The following is a 16345-nucleotide window of genomic DNA, read 5'->3' on the forward strand; positions in this document are numbered from 1 at the left end:
GGGTGGCATGTTTTATCAGATGCTTTCCTTCCCACAAGAGAGGGGCATGAGAACCGTGGGGGTGGGAAGGCTGCTTTTAGCTGCCGTTGAGTCTGCCACTGACTCATGGCAACTACATGCACAACAAAACAAAACGCTACCAGGTCCTAAGCCATCCCCATGATTGGTTGTGGACTGGACCCTTGTGATCCATAGGTTTTCATTGGCTGATTTTAGATAGTAGATTGCCAGGTCTTTCTTCCTAGTCTGTCTTAGTCTGGAAGCTCCACTGAAACCCGTTCAGCATCATAGTAACACATAAGCCTCCACTGACAGACAGGTGGTGGCTGCACATGAGATGCATTGTCTGGGAAATGAACCCAGGTCTCCTGCTTGGAAGGCGAGAATTCTACCACTGAACCACCACTGCCCACAGAGGGGGGAAGAGAACCCAGGTTTCTTGAGCAGCTGCTGCATGGCAAGCACTTTATATATGCAGACTCGTTTTGTCCTCGTAACAACTCTGTGGGGTAGATGTAGATGTCTTTGTATTACAGGCGATGTACCTGAGGCTCAGAGAAGTGAAGTACAATGCATTGAAGGCCACATGGCTAGTAGAGACAACACAGAACCAAGCCTTCCTGGCCACCAAGCCCTTCGAGTGAGGTGTGTGGGGTGGAGGGACAAGAGCTGTCTCCCCTTCCCCATAGACGGGCTCCCCTGAGCTGGCCCTGAGCTGTGGGACTGTAAAGAGAGCACATGAAGAGAGAGAGACTGTAAACAGGTTGTGATGTGTGGTGTTCATTGCCCTGATTAGCAGCCAGCTGGTAGGAGAGTGAAGGGAGCCCACCCCAAGCCCCAGGCATGGTTGTTATGCAGGGCTGAGGGGCCAGTGGGCTCTGAGACCTGTCTAGGATCTCTGGAGACCTGGCTGCCTCTGGCTGCCCACGTGACTGTCTCTCTGAACATACCTGATTGGGAAGACAAGCTCCCTGAGGTGGTACCAACATGTATGGATGCACAGGTTGTGCACTGCTCAAAGGTGCACAGCCAAGGGAATGAGTGATGCACGAGGCTGCATCTGCTGCCTTATGATTTGCACACAGGTTAGTGCAGCCCTACTTGGAGAGCAGAACGGGGGAGTGCTGCTGTCTTCCCACTCTGGTGCAGAGCTTTGAAGTCGCCCTACCAAAGAAAGACTCTTCCTTTTCCCTCCTTCCTCTGGACTCTGATCTGTGCTGAGACTTGACTCTGTCCCTACACCCCTTCACACACATACCCCTCGGCCCAAACATCCCCAACTCCTCTGCGGCATCATCATCAACCTTTCAGGAGCCAGGAAGGCCTCAGGGCCAAGCTGCCCAGGGGTTCCGAGCCCCAGCCCGCTGACCCATTCCCTGGAGGACCAGCAGAAACAGCCCACGTGCCTCTCCCTCCACCCCCAACCCCTGCATTTCAATCTTCCAGTAAAAATGGAGGCATCTGCAATGCAAGGCCCTGCTTGTTGATGTAAAATCTTACTCTATATTCTACCCAGGTTTATACGAGTGAATTATGCAAATCTTTGATGGAAAAATATTCCTCCACACATCCTTGAGAGTGTAAAACCTTGGTCAATAATTCATACTTGGATGTCTCTGAATGCAGGCTTTTTCTTCATTATAACTTGCACCTAGTTATTTGTCTTTCGTTTTTTACTGTATATCCTGGTGTAATGCCGTGCATTATACAATTTATCTGCTTCATTATTTGATGAGCCGGGCCAGGGAAGGGGCTGAGAGACTGATGCAGGGGCCAGGGCCAGGCTGTCCTCAGCATCATGACCCACCTGACAAGGAAGCAGAGGAGGTTGCTGGCTATTTGTTGTGACTTCAGGGAGGCAGAAAACCCCTTAACTCCCCCACAACTATTCCAAATGCCTTCTCACCCCTGATTGGTATCTCAGGTCACACCATTATGGCTCCAGGGTGTCCTTCCTTTCTCCAAAGGCTTATTTGTCCTTAAAAGTCCAATGTCCCTGGAGAGTTGGCTGGGAAGAACTTTGTCTGAGCAGGTCTTTAAAACAGGAGGGGAGAGAAATCTTGAGGACACTAGGAGAGAAGGAAAGGGGTCAGCCATTGAAGTGAAGCAGGAACATGGTGCAGGGGACAGGGGACAGGGGTGCAGAGGGGAGGAAAGAGAAGACGGCACCCCTCTTTGCACTACTGCCAAAGCAAGCCAGTGATGGGGATATGGGGAGCTGGGTCTCTACTCTGCAGATCTCAATGTGAGGGGAGTGTTGTCTGATTCTTGCTGCCAAGCCCATGCCCTCCCCATTTATGTACTCCAGAATGGCTCTTGGGCATCCCTCCCAGGGCAAGAGTGACCAGGGCCCTGTACTCTGAGTGGCAGGCTTTCCCAGGAAAGGATAAAGAAAAGGGAAGGTGAGGACAGCTCTACCAATAGCACCAGACCACCTACCTGTCTGGGACCTGCCCAATTTATTCCTGCCTCTGAGCCTTTGCTCGGGGAAGGTTCCGCCGCCCAGGGTACCCTTTCCTCTATTCACCCAGCTCCAGCTAAGTGCTGAAAATGACAAGTTCTGTGTACTACCCCAGCACAGTCCTTGCCATGCTTTCCTGGGTTACTAGTTTTCTCATCTGTTCTCACCACTAGAGTGAACTCCCTGATGTCACAGACCATGCTTGGCCTGTTCACTGTTTAGCTCCAGAACCTAGCACAAGGCCTGGCACATAGTAGGCGCTCAATAAATGCTAGGTGGATGAGTGGATGGCACCTTTCCAGATAACCCCTCAGTCAAAATTTCTCCTAATGCCTCCGGGAACACCCGTCAGGTTTTCTCATACTCATGTTGGCCATGCATATGTCCTCCCTCCCCCTCCTGCGCCCTTCTCCGGGAATTGCAGGCCCCCAGGAGGCGAGGACTGTGTCTCCTTGTCATGTGTATTTCCCAGCCTGGCATGGTGCCTGGGGATGCCAGAGGTGCCCAATGAGTGTTTGTCAAACTGGACGGAGAAAAAGGGAACACGACTCCACTGACAGGAGGGACAACGCCCCCACCCCACTCCTGGGTGCTCAGGCCCAGGGGAGGGGTCAGTGATGGAGATGTTTCTCCTTAGGGCAGTGGGAGGGGCCTCCTGACAACCGTCCAGGTCCTTGGCTGTTTCATGGTGATTTTCTCAAGTCAGTGGTGGGGGTGGGGGCATCACCTGTTAGCTCTGCTTAAGAAAATTAATTGTGATGGTGCCATCCAGGGTTTGGGGTTTCTCAGCTCTTTGAAAGGGACCTGCTGCCTAGAAGCAGGGGAGTAAACAAGATGACCCCTGTGGAGAGAGTCTTAACCATAGAGAGGAAGTGGGGGCCCCAATTCTTTAGAGCAGAGTTCTCAACCCGGGACCCAGGGATCCCCAGGAGGTCCATGGATAAAATTCAGGGGGGAGTGGTTCATGAATTTGGAGAGGGAAAAAATTACATCTTTATTTCACTAACCTAACTGAAATTTAGCATTTCCTTCCATTTTGAGCATAACAACAAACCACAGCAGTTGCCGTACCCACGACTATCGCTAACAGAAATCCAGATATTTTCATGTCCTATCACAGTTGTTGCAGATACCTCAAAATATCCTGTATGCTCATCACTATTGCACAATGATGGTAACATCAGATGGTAATTATCAGACCCACTAAACCAGTTGCCACGGAGTAGACGCCACCGTTGAACCATTACCTGTTTGCTCCACCCAGGGACATCACTACTAGATTTCATAAAGAGTAATAAACAACATATACGGACACATGATATACTATATCACAAGTTTGCTTTTTAATGTTTTTAATATTTGCATAACCATATTTCAATATAATTAGTTGTATTGGGTGTATTTAAAAATCTTTTTCTGAGATGGGGTCCACTGGCTTCACCAGAAGGGTCCACAAAACATAAGAACCCCTGGTGTAGAGAGGGAGTCCCCCGTGGCACAGTGCTTAAGAGCTCAGCTGCCAACCAAAAGGTCAGTAGTTCCAATCCACCAGCCGCTCCTTGGAAACCTTATGGGGCAGTTCTACTTTGTCCGATACGGTCACTATGAGTCAGAATGGACTCGATGGCAACGGGTTTGGTTTGGGGTTTTTTTGGGGGGTGGGCGGTATAGAGAGTGGCTGCCCCGATCATGGATGGGCAGGAGAAAGAAGGGGACAGGTAAGTAGGGTTTCCTACAGTCCCCTCTCAGCCTTCATTAAACCCTCTCCAAGGGGGCTGAGGTGCTCTGCGGGGAGGGTGGCACCCGCGGGGGCCGCGGGGACGGGGCCTCTGCGCTGGGCACTTACCCCGCCCCCACCGCTGGGCTCTGGATCATGACCCTGACTGGGGCCTCCTGCAACTCCTCCCCTCCCCCAGTCCCAGCCATGATCACCTCCCACCCCAACACCACCATCGCCATCAAGGGCCACGCCAAGGAGCTGAACTGCACAGCGCGGGGTGAGCGGCCCATCATTATCCGCTGGGAGAAGGGGGACACGGTCATCGATCCCGACCGTGTCATGCGGTACGCCATTGCCACCAAGGACAACGGAGACGAGGTTGTGTCCACTCTGAAGGTGAGCGCCCACCCCCAGTCCCAGGTGGACCCCGACTCTCAGAGAGTGGGCACCCTCAACTGTTACATCTGTGCCCAGTGGAGGTAAATGGGGAACCTGGGAGCCTTTCCTGCACCCCCAAAAAAGTACCTCCTCTGTCACTTATTTCCCTTCTCCATCCAGGACTGTCTGTCTCAGAACCTCACTGGATCTCCTTTCTGACAGCCTCACAACCATTAACTGTGTGGATCCCTCAGCCCCGCCCTCTTTCCTGGGACCCCTCAGCCCCTCCCTTCCTTCTGGAACCCCTCAACCCCTCCCTCCCTTCTAGGACCCCCTCATCCCCTCCCTCTCTCCTGAGAACCCTCAGTCACTCCTTCCCTTCTGGGGCCCCTCACCCCCTCCCTCTCTCCTAAGACCCCCTCAGTCCCTCCCTCTTTCCTGGGACCCTCAGCCCCTCCCTCTCTCCTGGGACCCCTCAGCCCCTCCCTCTCTCCTGGGACCCCCTCAGTCTCTCCCTCCCTTCTGTAACCCCTTAGCTCCCCCTGCATGCGTTCCAAACTTCTCTCCTCAGAACCCACTGGGAAGAGGAGCCCTTGACAAAGCCCCTTGTGGGTCCCTCTCCCAGAACAAGATGGCCTGTGGATCCTCCCTCAAGTGGGCCCCCTTCAGCCAACCAGCTCTAAAAGACTCTCCCCATTTCCTTCCTCTCTCTCTGTCCTCCTGCTGGCCCTCTCCCAGCTCAAGCCAGCTGACCGTGGGGACTCTGTGTTCTTCAGCTGCCATGCCATCAACTCGTACGGAGAGGACCGGGGCTTGATCCAGCTCACTGTGCAAGGTACACTCCCTGCCCCACCATTCCCAACCTGCTTCCCCGGAGACCCCCACAGCTAACTCCACCTCCAATAGCAGGGACACAGCCCACACCATGGTGGAGGATGACAGGAAATGGCCTTCTAGGGAAAAGCGTCCCTCCACCCTCACTCCTGCCCAGGGTGGGGAGAGACGGACCTTTCCAGGACACTTCAGACAGCAAAGATTTGCGAAGACTATGGCCCTGGAAGAGTCCATTGCCGGTTCCAGAAGTGGGGGGACTGGTTCATGGGCTCAGATTCCTGGGGAGATGTGGGAAGGGAAAATCAAGCTGGAAAAATCTGGGTACTCTCGATGGGGGAAAAAAGCTCCGAGGAATCCCTAAGAAAGGGCCTGCCCCCTCCCAGCTAAGGAAGAGAAGGAAACAAGGCAGGAGACCACACTGGCCTCCTCTTCCGGGAACCCTGCTGCTGGGCCTCCCCGCATCCCCACCTTGCCCAGACCCCAGGGCTCCAGGGACTTTGGCTAGACGAGGTGACACCAACCCTGTGGGGTACAGCAGAACCCTGGTCCTCTCCAGAGGTAAGCTCTCTGCCACCATCCTCACTTCCACCTCTCCCCCGCCACACCCCAGAGCCCCCCGATCCCCCAGAGCTAGAGATCCGGGAGGTGAAGGCCCGGAGCATGAACCTGCGCTGGACTCAGCGATTCGACGGGAACAGCATCATCACGGGCTTCGACATCGAATACAAGAACAAATCAGGTAGGTGCTGGGTCAGGTAGGGGAGGGCTGTGCTGAGCACAGCCCTGGTGCCACATACCCTGCCGGTGCCCCAGTGAGTGGGACAGCCCCTGGGGCCCCAGGGCTGCTCATCCAAGAAAGATACCTACCAGTGTGCAGGAGAGACTCCTAGGTGATGTGAGGGGGTGTCAGCTCCTTCTTTTCAGGATTGTCCCTGGGCCAAGGTCTGAAAGGGTGGTTCGATTTTTGAAAGTTTAAAGGCCCTGCGTCCAGGGGCAGTGGACTATCTCTATTGGACCAGAGGCATCATGAGTTTGGCTGAGTCATCTGAGCACTTTAAGTTTAGGATGACTGGGGCTCCGAAAGCTGGACCTTCCCAAGAATGGGTTGTTGGAGCTGAGTCCCTGGAAAGGCTGAGATCTAAGTCTCCTCCTCCTGGAAGCCTCCCTGGACAGCTCCAGTGAGGCTGCCCTGCCACTGTGAAGCACCGAGAGGCAGAGGGGTCAGGGGCCCCACAGTCAAGCAGCAAGAATAGAAAGGAGAGGCCACAGAAGGGACAACAGGCCTGGAGAATGAACCAAGCCAAAAAAGAGCCATAGGTGCTCATGTCTGTATATGCACTGATTATCTCTGCAAGGTGCCTGAGAAACGGGCAATGTGGCGTTGCCTCTGAGGGGGACCTGGGCGACATCAAGGCAGGAGTGAGGGAAAATGTGTTTCTCACTCTGGGCCCTTTTGTATGTTTGATTGCAATACCATAAGCTTGCATTAGCTTTTCAAAATAACATAAAAATAAAACACAATGTTAAAATGGCCAATGTTGTGATACACACACACACACACACACACACACACACACACACATACACCACAATAAATAAAATAAAACAACACAAAAGCAAGCCTGGAGACCTCAGCCCTCCTCAGTTCCCCTTCCCTGGCCAGCTCCAACTCATCCTTCAGGTCTTAGTTAGATCTGAGGTTTTGTTTTCTCCTGACACCTTCCAGACCCCTCTTCTCCCACTTAGCACAGCACATGGTCACTGTCTGTCTGTCCTCTCCTTTGGACTGACCATGCCCTGTTCCCTGTTGTATTCCCAGTGCCTGGCACAGGGCCTGGCCACATGGGAGATGCTCAGCAAATGTGTATTGAGTGAATTGAAGTGAGGCACAGTAAAGCAAATCTTGGGAAGCAACTCAGTCTTAGGCATTGGGTTGGTCATCTTTGATACAGGTTTCTACAAGGTAGAGCCCTACCATCGAGAGCATAGAGTCCAGATGGGGAGAAAAGTCAGGTCGCAGTCAGAGCCATCCAGGAGATCAACCTGAGTGCAGGAGGAGGGGCTAGGAGCAAAGGAGGGGCTGCTGCCGACAAGGTAGTCAGGAAAGGCATCTCTCTGATCGCTTGGAGACGCTGCATTAAGCTGGATCTTGAGGATTGAAAAGCAATGGGCCAAGTTCTCAGGCAATGGGGAAGGATACGGCACAAGCAAGGACACCATGCCCTCCAGAGACTGGTTCCAGGGAATGGCAAGTGGTCTAGCATGGGATTCATAAACACAATTCATGGGAAAAAAGCCTTAAAAAGTGCTTTGGGACAAGCTTGTGGGAGAGGCCTCCAGGATGAGCTTTTACTTTGCTGGGGAAGGTAATTGAGAACCCCTAGCTGTGTTTAAGCTCCCAGAGAGTGACTGGAGCAAAATGGCACCTTGGAAACATTCGCTGGGCATCTGTGTGAAGGATGGCCATGAGTCGAAGGGATTGGTACCCAAGAGATGAGCAAGGAGGCTGCTGCAGCTGTGCGGTTGGGGAGACGGGATGAGCAGCAGGGCCCTGGAGAAGAAAAAGGGCACAGAGAGGAGAGGACGGCCAACTGTGTCCATCTCAAATCTCAGGACTTCCTGGAGCCGGACAAAAGCTGCCCAGGAGTCAGACAGAAAGGGGCGGGCCTGTAGGCCAACATCTCCATCTGGCGGTGCATGCTCCATCTCTCTAGGTCTCCAGACAGGATAAGAACTGTCATTCCCCAGCCTGAAACACGCAAGCCAGCACAGTACAACAAACTGACAGGTGGGTGGTGCTAGAGGGGGCATAATGACGGCTCAGCCTCAGACTCTCCCCTCAACAAAGTCTTTGCACCTTTAGAAAAACAAGGATCAAGAGCACTGAGGAGCCCGCTGGTCCTTGCCCCTGCCTTTGAGTGGGGCTGTGCCATCTCTCTGCCAGCTGATATGGCTCTGTGCACATCTGGGGGTGGGTGGTGGATGCCTGGGCTGTCCCTGGCACCCTCTCCTACACTGCTGCTGGTTAACTGCCTCCCTGCCCAGTCCTCCATCACTGACCACTCTCTAATGTGTGGAAACCTTTCTGGGGGCACTGGTCAGCAGGGCAAAGCTGAAAACTTCACACATCTGGAGAACAGTGCAAGGCGAGAGGCAAGCAGGGAAGATGCTGTTTTCAGAGCATGTTCGTGTCTTCCTGCACCCCTCTAGATCCCCAGGCAGGATAAGGACGTGTCATACCGCAGCCTAGAGCCTGGAATGCCAGGAGTTAGCTTGACACATGGCGAACCCACGTAGAACAGAACAAAACGTAGCTGGGTCTTGCGTCAGCTTCCAGCACTCTATCAGATAATATTCTGTTGTGATCCATAGGGTTTTCGTTGGCTGATTTTTGGAAGTAGATCGCCAGAACTTTCTTTCTAGTCAGTCTTAGTTTGGAAGCTCCACTGAAACCTGTCCATAGGTGACCCTGCTGGTATTTGAAATACCGGTGACATAGCTCCTGGTCACAGCAACACGCGAGCCACCACAGTACAACAAACTGACAGATGGGTGGTGCTAGAGGGGGCATGATGAAAGTTCAGCCTCAGACTCTCCCTGCAACATGGTCTGTGCACCTTTAGAAAAGCAAGAGTCAAGAGCTCTGAGAAGCCAGCTGGTCCTTGCCCCTGCCTTTGGATGGGGCTAATCCAGACCAGCCCACCCAGACAAGCATCTGTTGCACCCCAGGTCATTTAGAAAAAGGGAGTCCCCCAGCCTCCTGTCTTAAACCTGCTTCCATGAGCACTGCAGGGAGTTATCACTGGAGCCAGGCAGAGGCTATGGGCACAGCCCCGCTTCCACATCTGCAGAGTGGGAACGGCAGTGCTCACCTCATAGGTTTGTGTTGAGGATGAGGGAAGAGAAAACATCTAGCATAGGGCTAGTGTAAACCTTGAATAAACGCAAGTTCCTTTCCCCCTTCTGACTCAAATACTTCATGTGGCAATTTATAATCTTGTGGGCCTTGCAGACTGAAATCTATGTGTCTGTCAGTCAGCAACATGTACAGAGTGCCAATTTTTTTTGCAGAATCATGCACCAGCCATGTGGTAGGGAAAGAAAAAGAAATAGGAGACAGAATGTTGCCCTTGGAGCTTACAATGCAGTTGGAGTGAGAACACACATATGCACACACACACACACATACACTTTCAGAGGCATTACAAAGCACTATCCAATCAAGTGTAATACACCACAAAGTGTATTACATAAGAACTGGAAAAGGTATCCAAGGGAGCTGAAGGGTGAGTCGAAGGAGCGGTAAGCACATGCATACATGTGTGAGTGTGCATGTGTGTGTGTGGTGTGTCTAAGTAGGCCTCTCCCTGTGTCTGTGCAATAGGGGACCGAGAACTATTCTCAGAGTAGAAGACTTGAGTTGACCAAGTCTCAGAGCTGTGTGATCCCTAGCAATTCGGCCTCCTCTTTGGGCATCTCTTTATCTAGAATATGGAGGCCATCATATCTAATTCTCAGGGTGGTCATAAAATGAGGTGGATGTGATAACTTAGGTGGAGCTGCCCACCACAGAGCCTGGCACAACTCTGTACCCTTTCCCAAGTCCCCATCCTGGGTCTCTGTTTCCCCTTCTCTTCCTCTTGCCCTAGACCATACCCATCCTTGGTCTGGATCCTCCTCCTGACCTCCTTCTTAGCTCCAACTGTGGCTTTGCCACGTTTTCTGCCACATTGTTGCTCATCATGTTAATTTTCCAAGGGAAATTGTACAGTCTGCCCTTTCTAAACCGTCGTGCTCACCCTGACTTCCCCTGGCCCCAGGCAGCAGAGTAATAATACATGAGAGCTGAATGATAAATAGCACCATCCACACAAATCTATCAGATGGCACTGTGCAGATTTAAAAATGCAGACACCATATTTTGCTTCTATTCCCCAAGCAAGGAGCAGGGATGGATTCTTTGAGGATGGCCTCCAAGCTCAGGAGGCAGCCCCATGGTGGGAGCTGGTGTGGGGGCTGTGCCAGCCCCGGTGGGGTGAGCAGGAGTGTGGCTTGAGAGGGACTGGTGGCTTGAGACCCAGAGAACCTGTTCTCCATGCAGCAGAGAGATTGTCATGAGAGGCTCAGGGCCACAGAGACATGAAATGGATTTGTGTCCCAGGCACAGGCAGCTAAATGCTCCAGATGTGGCTTTTGTCCAAGTGTTCCCCCTCTACACTGAATGTGTCTCTGGAAAAACCAGACTCCCCATCCCCTCTCGGCAAGCAGCCCGCAGAGTAGAAGACACTGACATCTCCCCAGCCGCTTCCTTATTTTTTAAGAAGAATATTTGCATCATAAACCCTTTGATGAAGAAAGGGAGAGAGAGCCTTTAATGAAATATGTTAATCTGGGTAAGTCAGGCTCATATGAAAGGGAATATTAAAAGAGACAATATTCGCCAAAGCCAGCCCTGTTCTCTGAGAGAGCTGAAAAGGAGAGAGAAGAAAATAGAGCCCCTGATTTCAGCTATTCAGGGTCAGGGAGATGGCAGTGATCAAGTTTGGAAAATCGGCTAAAGGATTTCAGTTTTGACTGTGATGCATTAGCCTGGAAGGGTTGTCGGGAGAGAGATGTTTTGAGCTAACATCAAAGATGATTTGGGAACACAAGGTCAAATCCACCAGCAAACTATTGGCAAAAGGCAGAAAAAAAGGAGCCGTTCTCTGGGATGTCACTCCTGCCCACCTTCCTTTGATTGGCAGCTGAGTGAGGCCCTAAAGAAGGGTATTCATTGTAACTACAAAATACAGAGGAACCCCAATTCCAAAGTAAAGCACAAAAATGTGGCTGTGATCTGAAACCAGCAATGGATGTTAAGTGCCCAACATATGCCAAGTGGGGGAGACAGCTAAAGTTTTAGTCAAGGCTCCCGTCTTCAGGAGGCTTAGCGTCTCCTTGGGCGGTTGTCACTGAAACAGTGCTCTCTCCAAAGGGAATGCTGGGTAGTGAAGGGCAGGCTCTAAGCCCCATGAAAGTTCAGAGGAGAAGAATGGTGAAAGATGAGGCCAGAAAAGTGTGCATGAGCCAGATGTTGCAGGCCTGGGTCTTGTTAAGAAAATATGTCTTTAATTCTAAGAGCAAGAAAAACTATAGTTCTGAATTGAATTGTGCCCCACCCCCTGCATCCCCCCGCCCAAGAAAAAAAAAACCTAACCCTTATACCAGTGGATATAATCCCATTTAGGAACAGGGTTTTCTTTGTTATGTTAATGAGGTCATAGCCCTATAGGATGTGTCCTAAACCTAATCACTTCTGAGTAATAAAAGGTACAGATTAGATATGGGAGCAAGAACAAACGGGAGGAGGTAGATGCTACATGAAGGTACTGAGCAACTCAGGAACAGAAGCTGAAACAGACAAGGATCTTCCCCCAGAGCCGACAAAGAGAGAGCCTTCCCCTATAGCTGGTGCCCTGAATTCAGACTTCTAGACTCCTGAACTGTGAGAAAATAAATTTCCGTTGTTTATGGCCACCCGTTTGTGGTATTTCTATTATAGCAGCACTAGACAACTAAGACAACTATGAAGGATTTTATGCATGGAGATGACGGTGTCATATTTTTGTTTTGGAAAGACTCTCAGTGCTTGGCCTTTGAGAGGGGCTCAGTCATATATGTAGCATGAATGATAGCTGCAGTGTGGAGGATGGGTTGATGGGGCACACAGCAAATGGTCCAAGTGAGGGTGACACTGGCTTGGCCAGGGGAGAGTTGGAGATGGAGAGATTCAAGAGATCCTCAGATCATACAATCTATAGTATTTGATAGGGAAGGAGAGAGAGAGAAGAGTCAAGAACAACACCTAAGTTTTGGGCACAGCCTGATGGATGGTGGTGCAATCATTCCCTAAGACAGAAAACCCAGGAAGGAGCTGGGTTTACAAGGGGTAAGGTCAAGAGTTCTGTCTTAGACATGTTGAGTTTGAGATGCCTTTGAAACATCCAAGAGGTGACATCAAGTAAACTGTAGGTTATAAAGATCTGGAATTCAAAGAAGAGGTCCAGGTTGGGTACAAATCTTTGAGTTATCTGTGTATAGATGGAATCAGAAGCCATGGGTGGGAAAAGTGCATGGAGCGAGAAAAGACGGGGCCTTGAAGAACTCTAACCATCAATGGTAGGGTAGAGGAAGAGCTAAGAAAAGAGCTAAGAAAAAACCAGAGAGTGTTGTATCAGGGAAGCTAAAGGAGGCGTATTCCAAGAAGGGAGAAGTCCAAATGTTAATCGCACCTGAGAGGGCAAGTGAGAAATGAGAACTGAAACACGTTGTCTTAGTTACCTAGTGCTGCTGTAACACAAATGCCACAAGTGTTCTTTAAAGAGCAGAAATATATTTTCTCACAGTTCTGGAGGCTAAAAGTTCAAATCAGGGTCTCAGCCATGGTGATTCCTTCCTTGTCGGTAGACCGGGGCATTCGTTTGTTTCTTGGCGTTCCTTGGCTTGTAGACGATCCTCACATGGTGTATGTCTTCTTCCATGTATCTGTGTATCTATTCTGCTTGTTTTATAACTCAGAAGTGATTATGTTTAGGATTCACCCTACATTGGTGTGATATCATTAACATAAGAAAAGAAAACCCGATTTCCAAACAGAGTTATGTTCAAAGGTACAAAGACTAGGAATTCAATACATATTTTGGGGGTACAGAGTCCCTGGGTGGGGAAATGGTTAATGTGCTTGCTGCTGACCGAAAAGTTGGCAGTTCAAGTCCGCCCAGACGTTTCTCAGAAGAAAGACCTGGTGATGTACTTCAAAAAAATTAGCCATTGAAAATCCTATGGAGCACAGTTCTGTTCTGACACACATGGGTCACCATGAGTGGGAATCAACTCGATGGCAACTGGTTAGAGGTTTTGTTTTGTTTTGTTTTGTTTGTTTGGTGGGGCGGGGGCACAATTCAGTCCATAACAAACATCCATTGGATTTGGTGACGTGGAGGTCACATAAACCATGGAGAAATGGCACTGGTGTCATAAGAGGGTATGAGGAGTAAATGAGCTATATTTAAACTGTCCAGCACAGCACCTGGCACATCGCAGGTGCTTGATGAATATCAGAGTCCCTTTTCCTTAGCTCCCTTCTGTTTTCAGACACATCATAGTGACTGGGTATCTTCCCTCAGCCTGTACTCATCAAAAATGGATGCACTGGCTCGTGATCACTCTCTCACTCCTATAAACATGGGCAAATCAAATGTGATTTCTGAGCTGACACCAGCTCCCAGGATGTCCCAGAGAGACGTGAACACCTGCCTCTGCATTGCTAGCCCATTCAGTCCCAAACCAGGGAGGTTAAGGTAGGAAACTGCATATTTGCAGTTCTGGCTTAGCCTGTCAGGCAGAGTGTCTGTCTGCATGGCTGCCGTGTTTTAAACGACAAGGAGAAAATAATGTGTTTCCGAGCATCAACAGCCTGACGTTTTGTTACTTTGGCTCATGAAACCACAGGATTAAATGCAAAGCTGCAGATGGGGAGCTGGGCCAATGCCCTTCACAGATGCTGAGCCTGGGCACCAATGGCTAAAAGTGTTCTTTAAAATACCAAGACCTCAATTAACCAGAATCTGGAGGAATTGGATAGGAATGGGAGAACTGGGTGAACCAGTTCTCCTGATTAACCAAGCCTTAGCTTAAAAAAGTTTTCATCAAAATCTTTCTAGAGAATGTGTTAGCCTCCTTTCCTGACTTAGGAATTAAACTGTAGAGAATATAATTTAATTTTTTCTACTGAGAATTTTTCAGGATACTCTATTGTGAATTCAGAAAGCCTGAAAAATCAGGCTGCATAGTGACATCAGGACATGCCCTGGAAATATTTTTAAGCCCTACCATCAGCTTGTTTCCTTGTAATCTCCTTTTCTTCTTTCCAAAGTGAAGTTTCAATAAATGGTACTGGTTATGAATTCTGGGTTTGCAAGGTCCTAGCTTAAGCATCTTGGAAGAAGTACAGCCAGAATGCTCCTTAGAAGCAAGAATGGAGAGACTTCGTCTCACATACTTTGGACATGTTATCAGGAGGGACTAGTCCCTGCAGAAGGACATCATGCTTGGTAAAGTGGAGGGTCAGTGAAAAAGAGGAAGATCCTCAATGAGATGGATTGACACAGTGGTTGCAACAGTGGGCTCAAACACAGCAACGACCGTGAGGACGGCACAGGACCAGGCAGTGTTTCGTTCTGTTGTGCATGGGGTTGCTATGAGTCGGAACTGACTTGACGGCACCTAACAACAACAGCAAAGCTGAGGCATTGCTGTAACTGCAACCTTTTCACATTTTTCTCTGGAATCACCTGGTGGGTACACAACAAAAATATATTGAATGAATGACTTGATTTCTCTGGAATTGCAAGGTGTTTACTGCCACAATATCCCTGAGTGTCATTTATCTGGTATTTTTCATGTTCTGCAATTTTGCGAAACATTAGTCCTGGAATGGGCTGCTAGTCTCCCTGGATGAATCATGAGCATGCTTATGTCTTTGTTGCCCCTGACCCTAAAGACTTAGAGACCTTCCTCCTGCTGGTGAAGGAAAGAGGGTGGGGTTTAGGCTGGGGACTCTGACACTTGGTCTGCACCACCCCCACCCCTACAGTGTAACACTCAAGACTACCACCTTACAAGTGCCCAGGGAATGGAAAAACAGAAGCCTACGCTTGGCTTCCTCTTTTGCACAGGGACTCTGGGGTGAATGGGGTATTTCACACTTAGAGCAGGTCACTATGTGTGAGAGACCAGGAAGAAGGGCACTGACCAATCAGATTCTCAAAGATAACAAGTAGATGGTGACATTAGAAGGGACCTTGGGAAACTGCTTGTCTGACCTGTGTCTGAGGTTTAAGTTGACAAGATGGCCAGTGGCAGAGGAGAGTCAGACTCCTGATTCTCCATCCATCCAGTGTATTTGCTCCTCACCTTGCCCAGACATCCTTTGGTCTGGCAAGCTTGACCTTCGTGGAACAGACCCCTTGCATTCTCTGCGAAGTTGCAGACTGTGTGAGCTTCAGTCTCTCTGCAGTCTGTGTGAGCTGGACCCTTGCTGGGCATCACAATTGAGAAGTTCCAGAATTTGTCTGACTCTGGTTTGAAATGGGTGTCCTCTCTCCAGATTCCTGGGACTTCAAGCAATCCACACGTAACATCTCCCCCACCATCAACCAGGCCAACATCGTGGACTTGCATCCAGCATCCGTGTACAGCATCCGCATGTACTCCTTTAACAAGATTGGCCGCAGCGAACCAAGCAAGGAGCTCACCATCAGCACCGAGGAAGCCGGTGAGCACCTCGCCCTGCCTCCGCAACCCATGGCCTCTGGGATCAGAGACATTTAGGGCCCACACCAACCCTGTCCTTTGGCAGGGGCTTGTGATAAGAAAATGGGAGGAGAGAGCCCCTAAGGCGTTTCTTTGTGTCTGCCAGCAGGTCATTGGAGAGTGTTCTGTGTGTGTCTTTTTCCAGATAGGGGTCTAGATGCTGGGCTTTGAGGAGCTGTCCATGGTTCTGTCCCACTCCTCTGGCTCCAGCCTGACTGGAAAGGACAGGTGTAGTATCTGAAAAGAATGGGGCACTAGCCCCCCGGATGATATTCTATGGCCTTTGTCATGGAGTTCTCCTGAAAATTTAAACAATATTTCTCTTGCTTTAGTTTCTTTTTTTGTGAACTATAACCTGTGTAGAAAAGTACACGTAATATAAGTGCACTTTAACAAATAATTAGCAAGTGAAAAATATTATAACCAACATCCATTGTCAATTACCATCATGCCAGAAACCCTCCACCTGCCCCTTCTCAGTTATAACGCCGTCTCTCCCCCCTGAAATAGCCACTATCCTATTATGGTATTAATTTTCTTGCTTTTCATTTTTATACTAATATCACATATATCTGTACATCTAAACCATATAATTTTGC

The 16345-nt window shown here is 49.9% G+C and overlaps 1 protein-coding gene across 1 annotated transcript in view; it reads left to right on the forward strand.

Moving 5' to 3' along the window:
- Positions 1-16345, forward strand: part of DSCAML1 (DS cell adhesion molecule like 1) — a 390413-nt gene that overhangs the window by 329402 nt on the left and 44666 nt on the right. Inside the window, exons 12-15 of the mRNA XM_004385674.2 lie at positions 4378-4577; positions 5298-5394; positions 6004-6132; positions 15541-15708. Of these exons, the coding sequence (XP_004385731.1) occupies positions 4378-4577; positions 5298-5394; positions 6004-6132; positions 15541-15708 (594 nt within the window). The remainder of the gene's footprint in view (positions 1-4377; positions 4578-5297; positions 5395-6003; positions 6133-15540; positions 15709-16345) is intronic.

The sequence above is a fragment of the Trichechus manatus genome, unplaced genomic scaffold (genome assembly GCF_000243295.1).
Source record: "Trichechus manatus latirostris isolate Lorelei unplaced genomic scaffold, TriManLat1.0 scaffold00143, whole genome shotgun sequence".
Classification (NCBI taxonomy): Eukaryota; Metazoa; Chordata; class Mammalia; order Sirenia; family Trichechidae; genus Trichechus; species Trichechus manatus.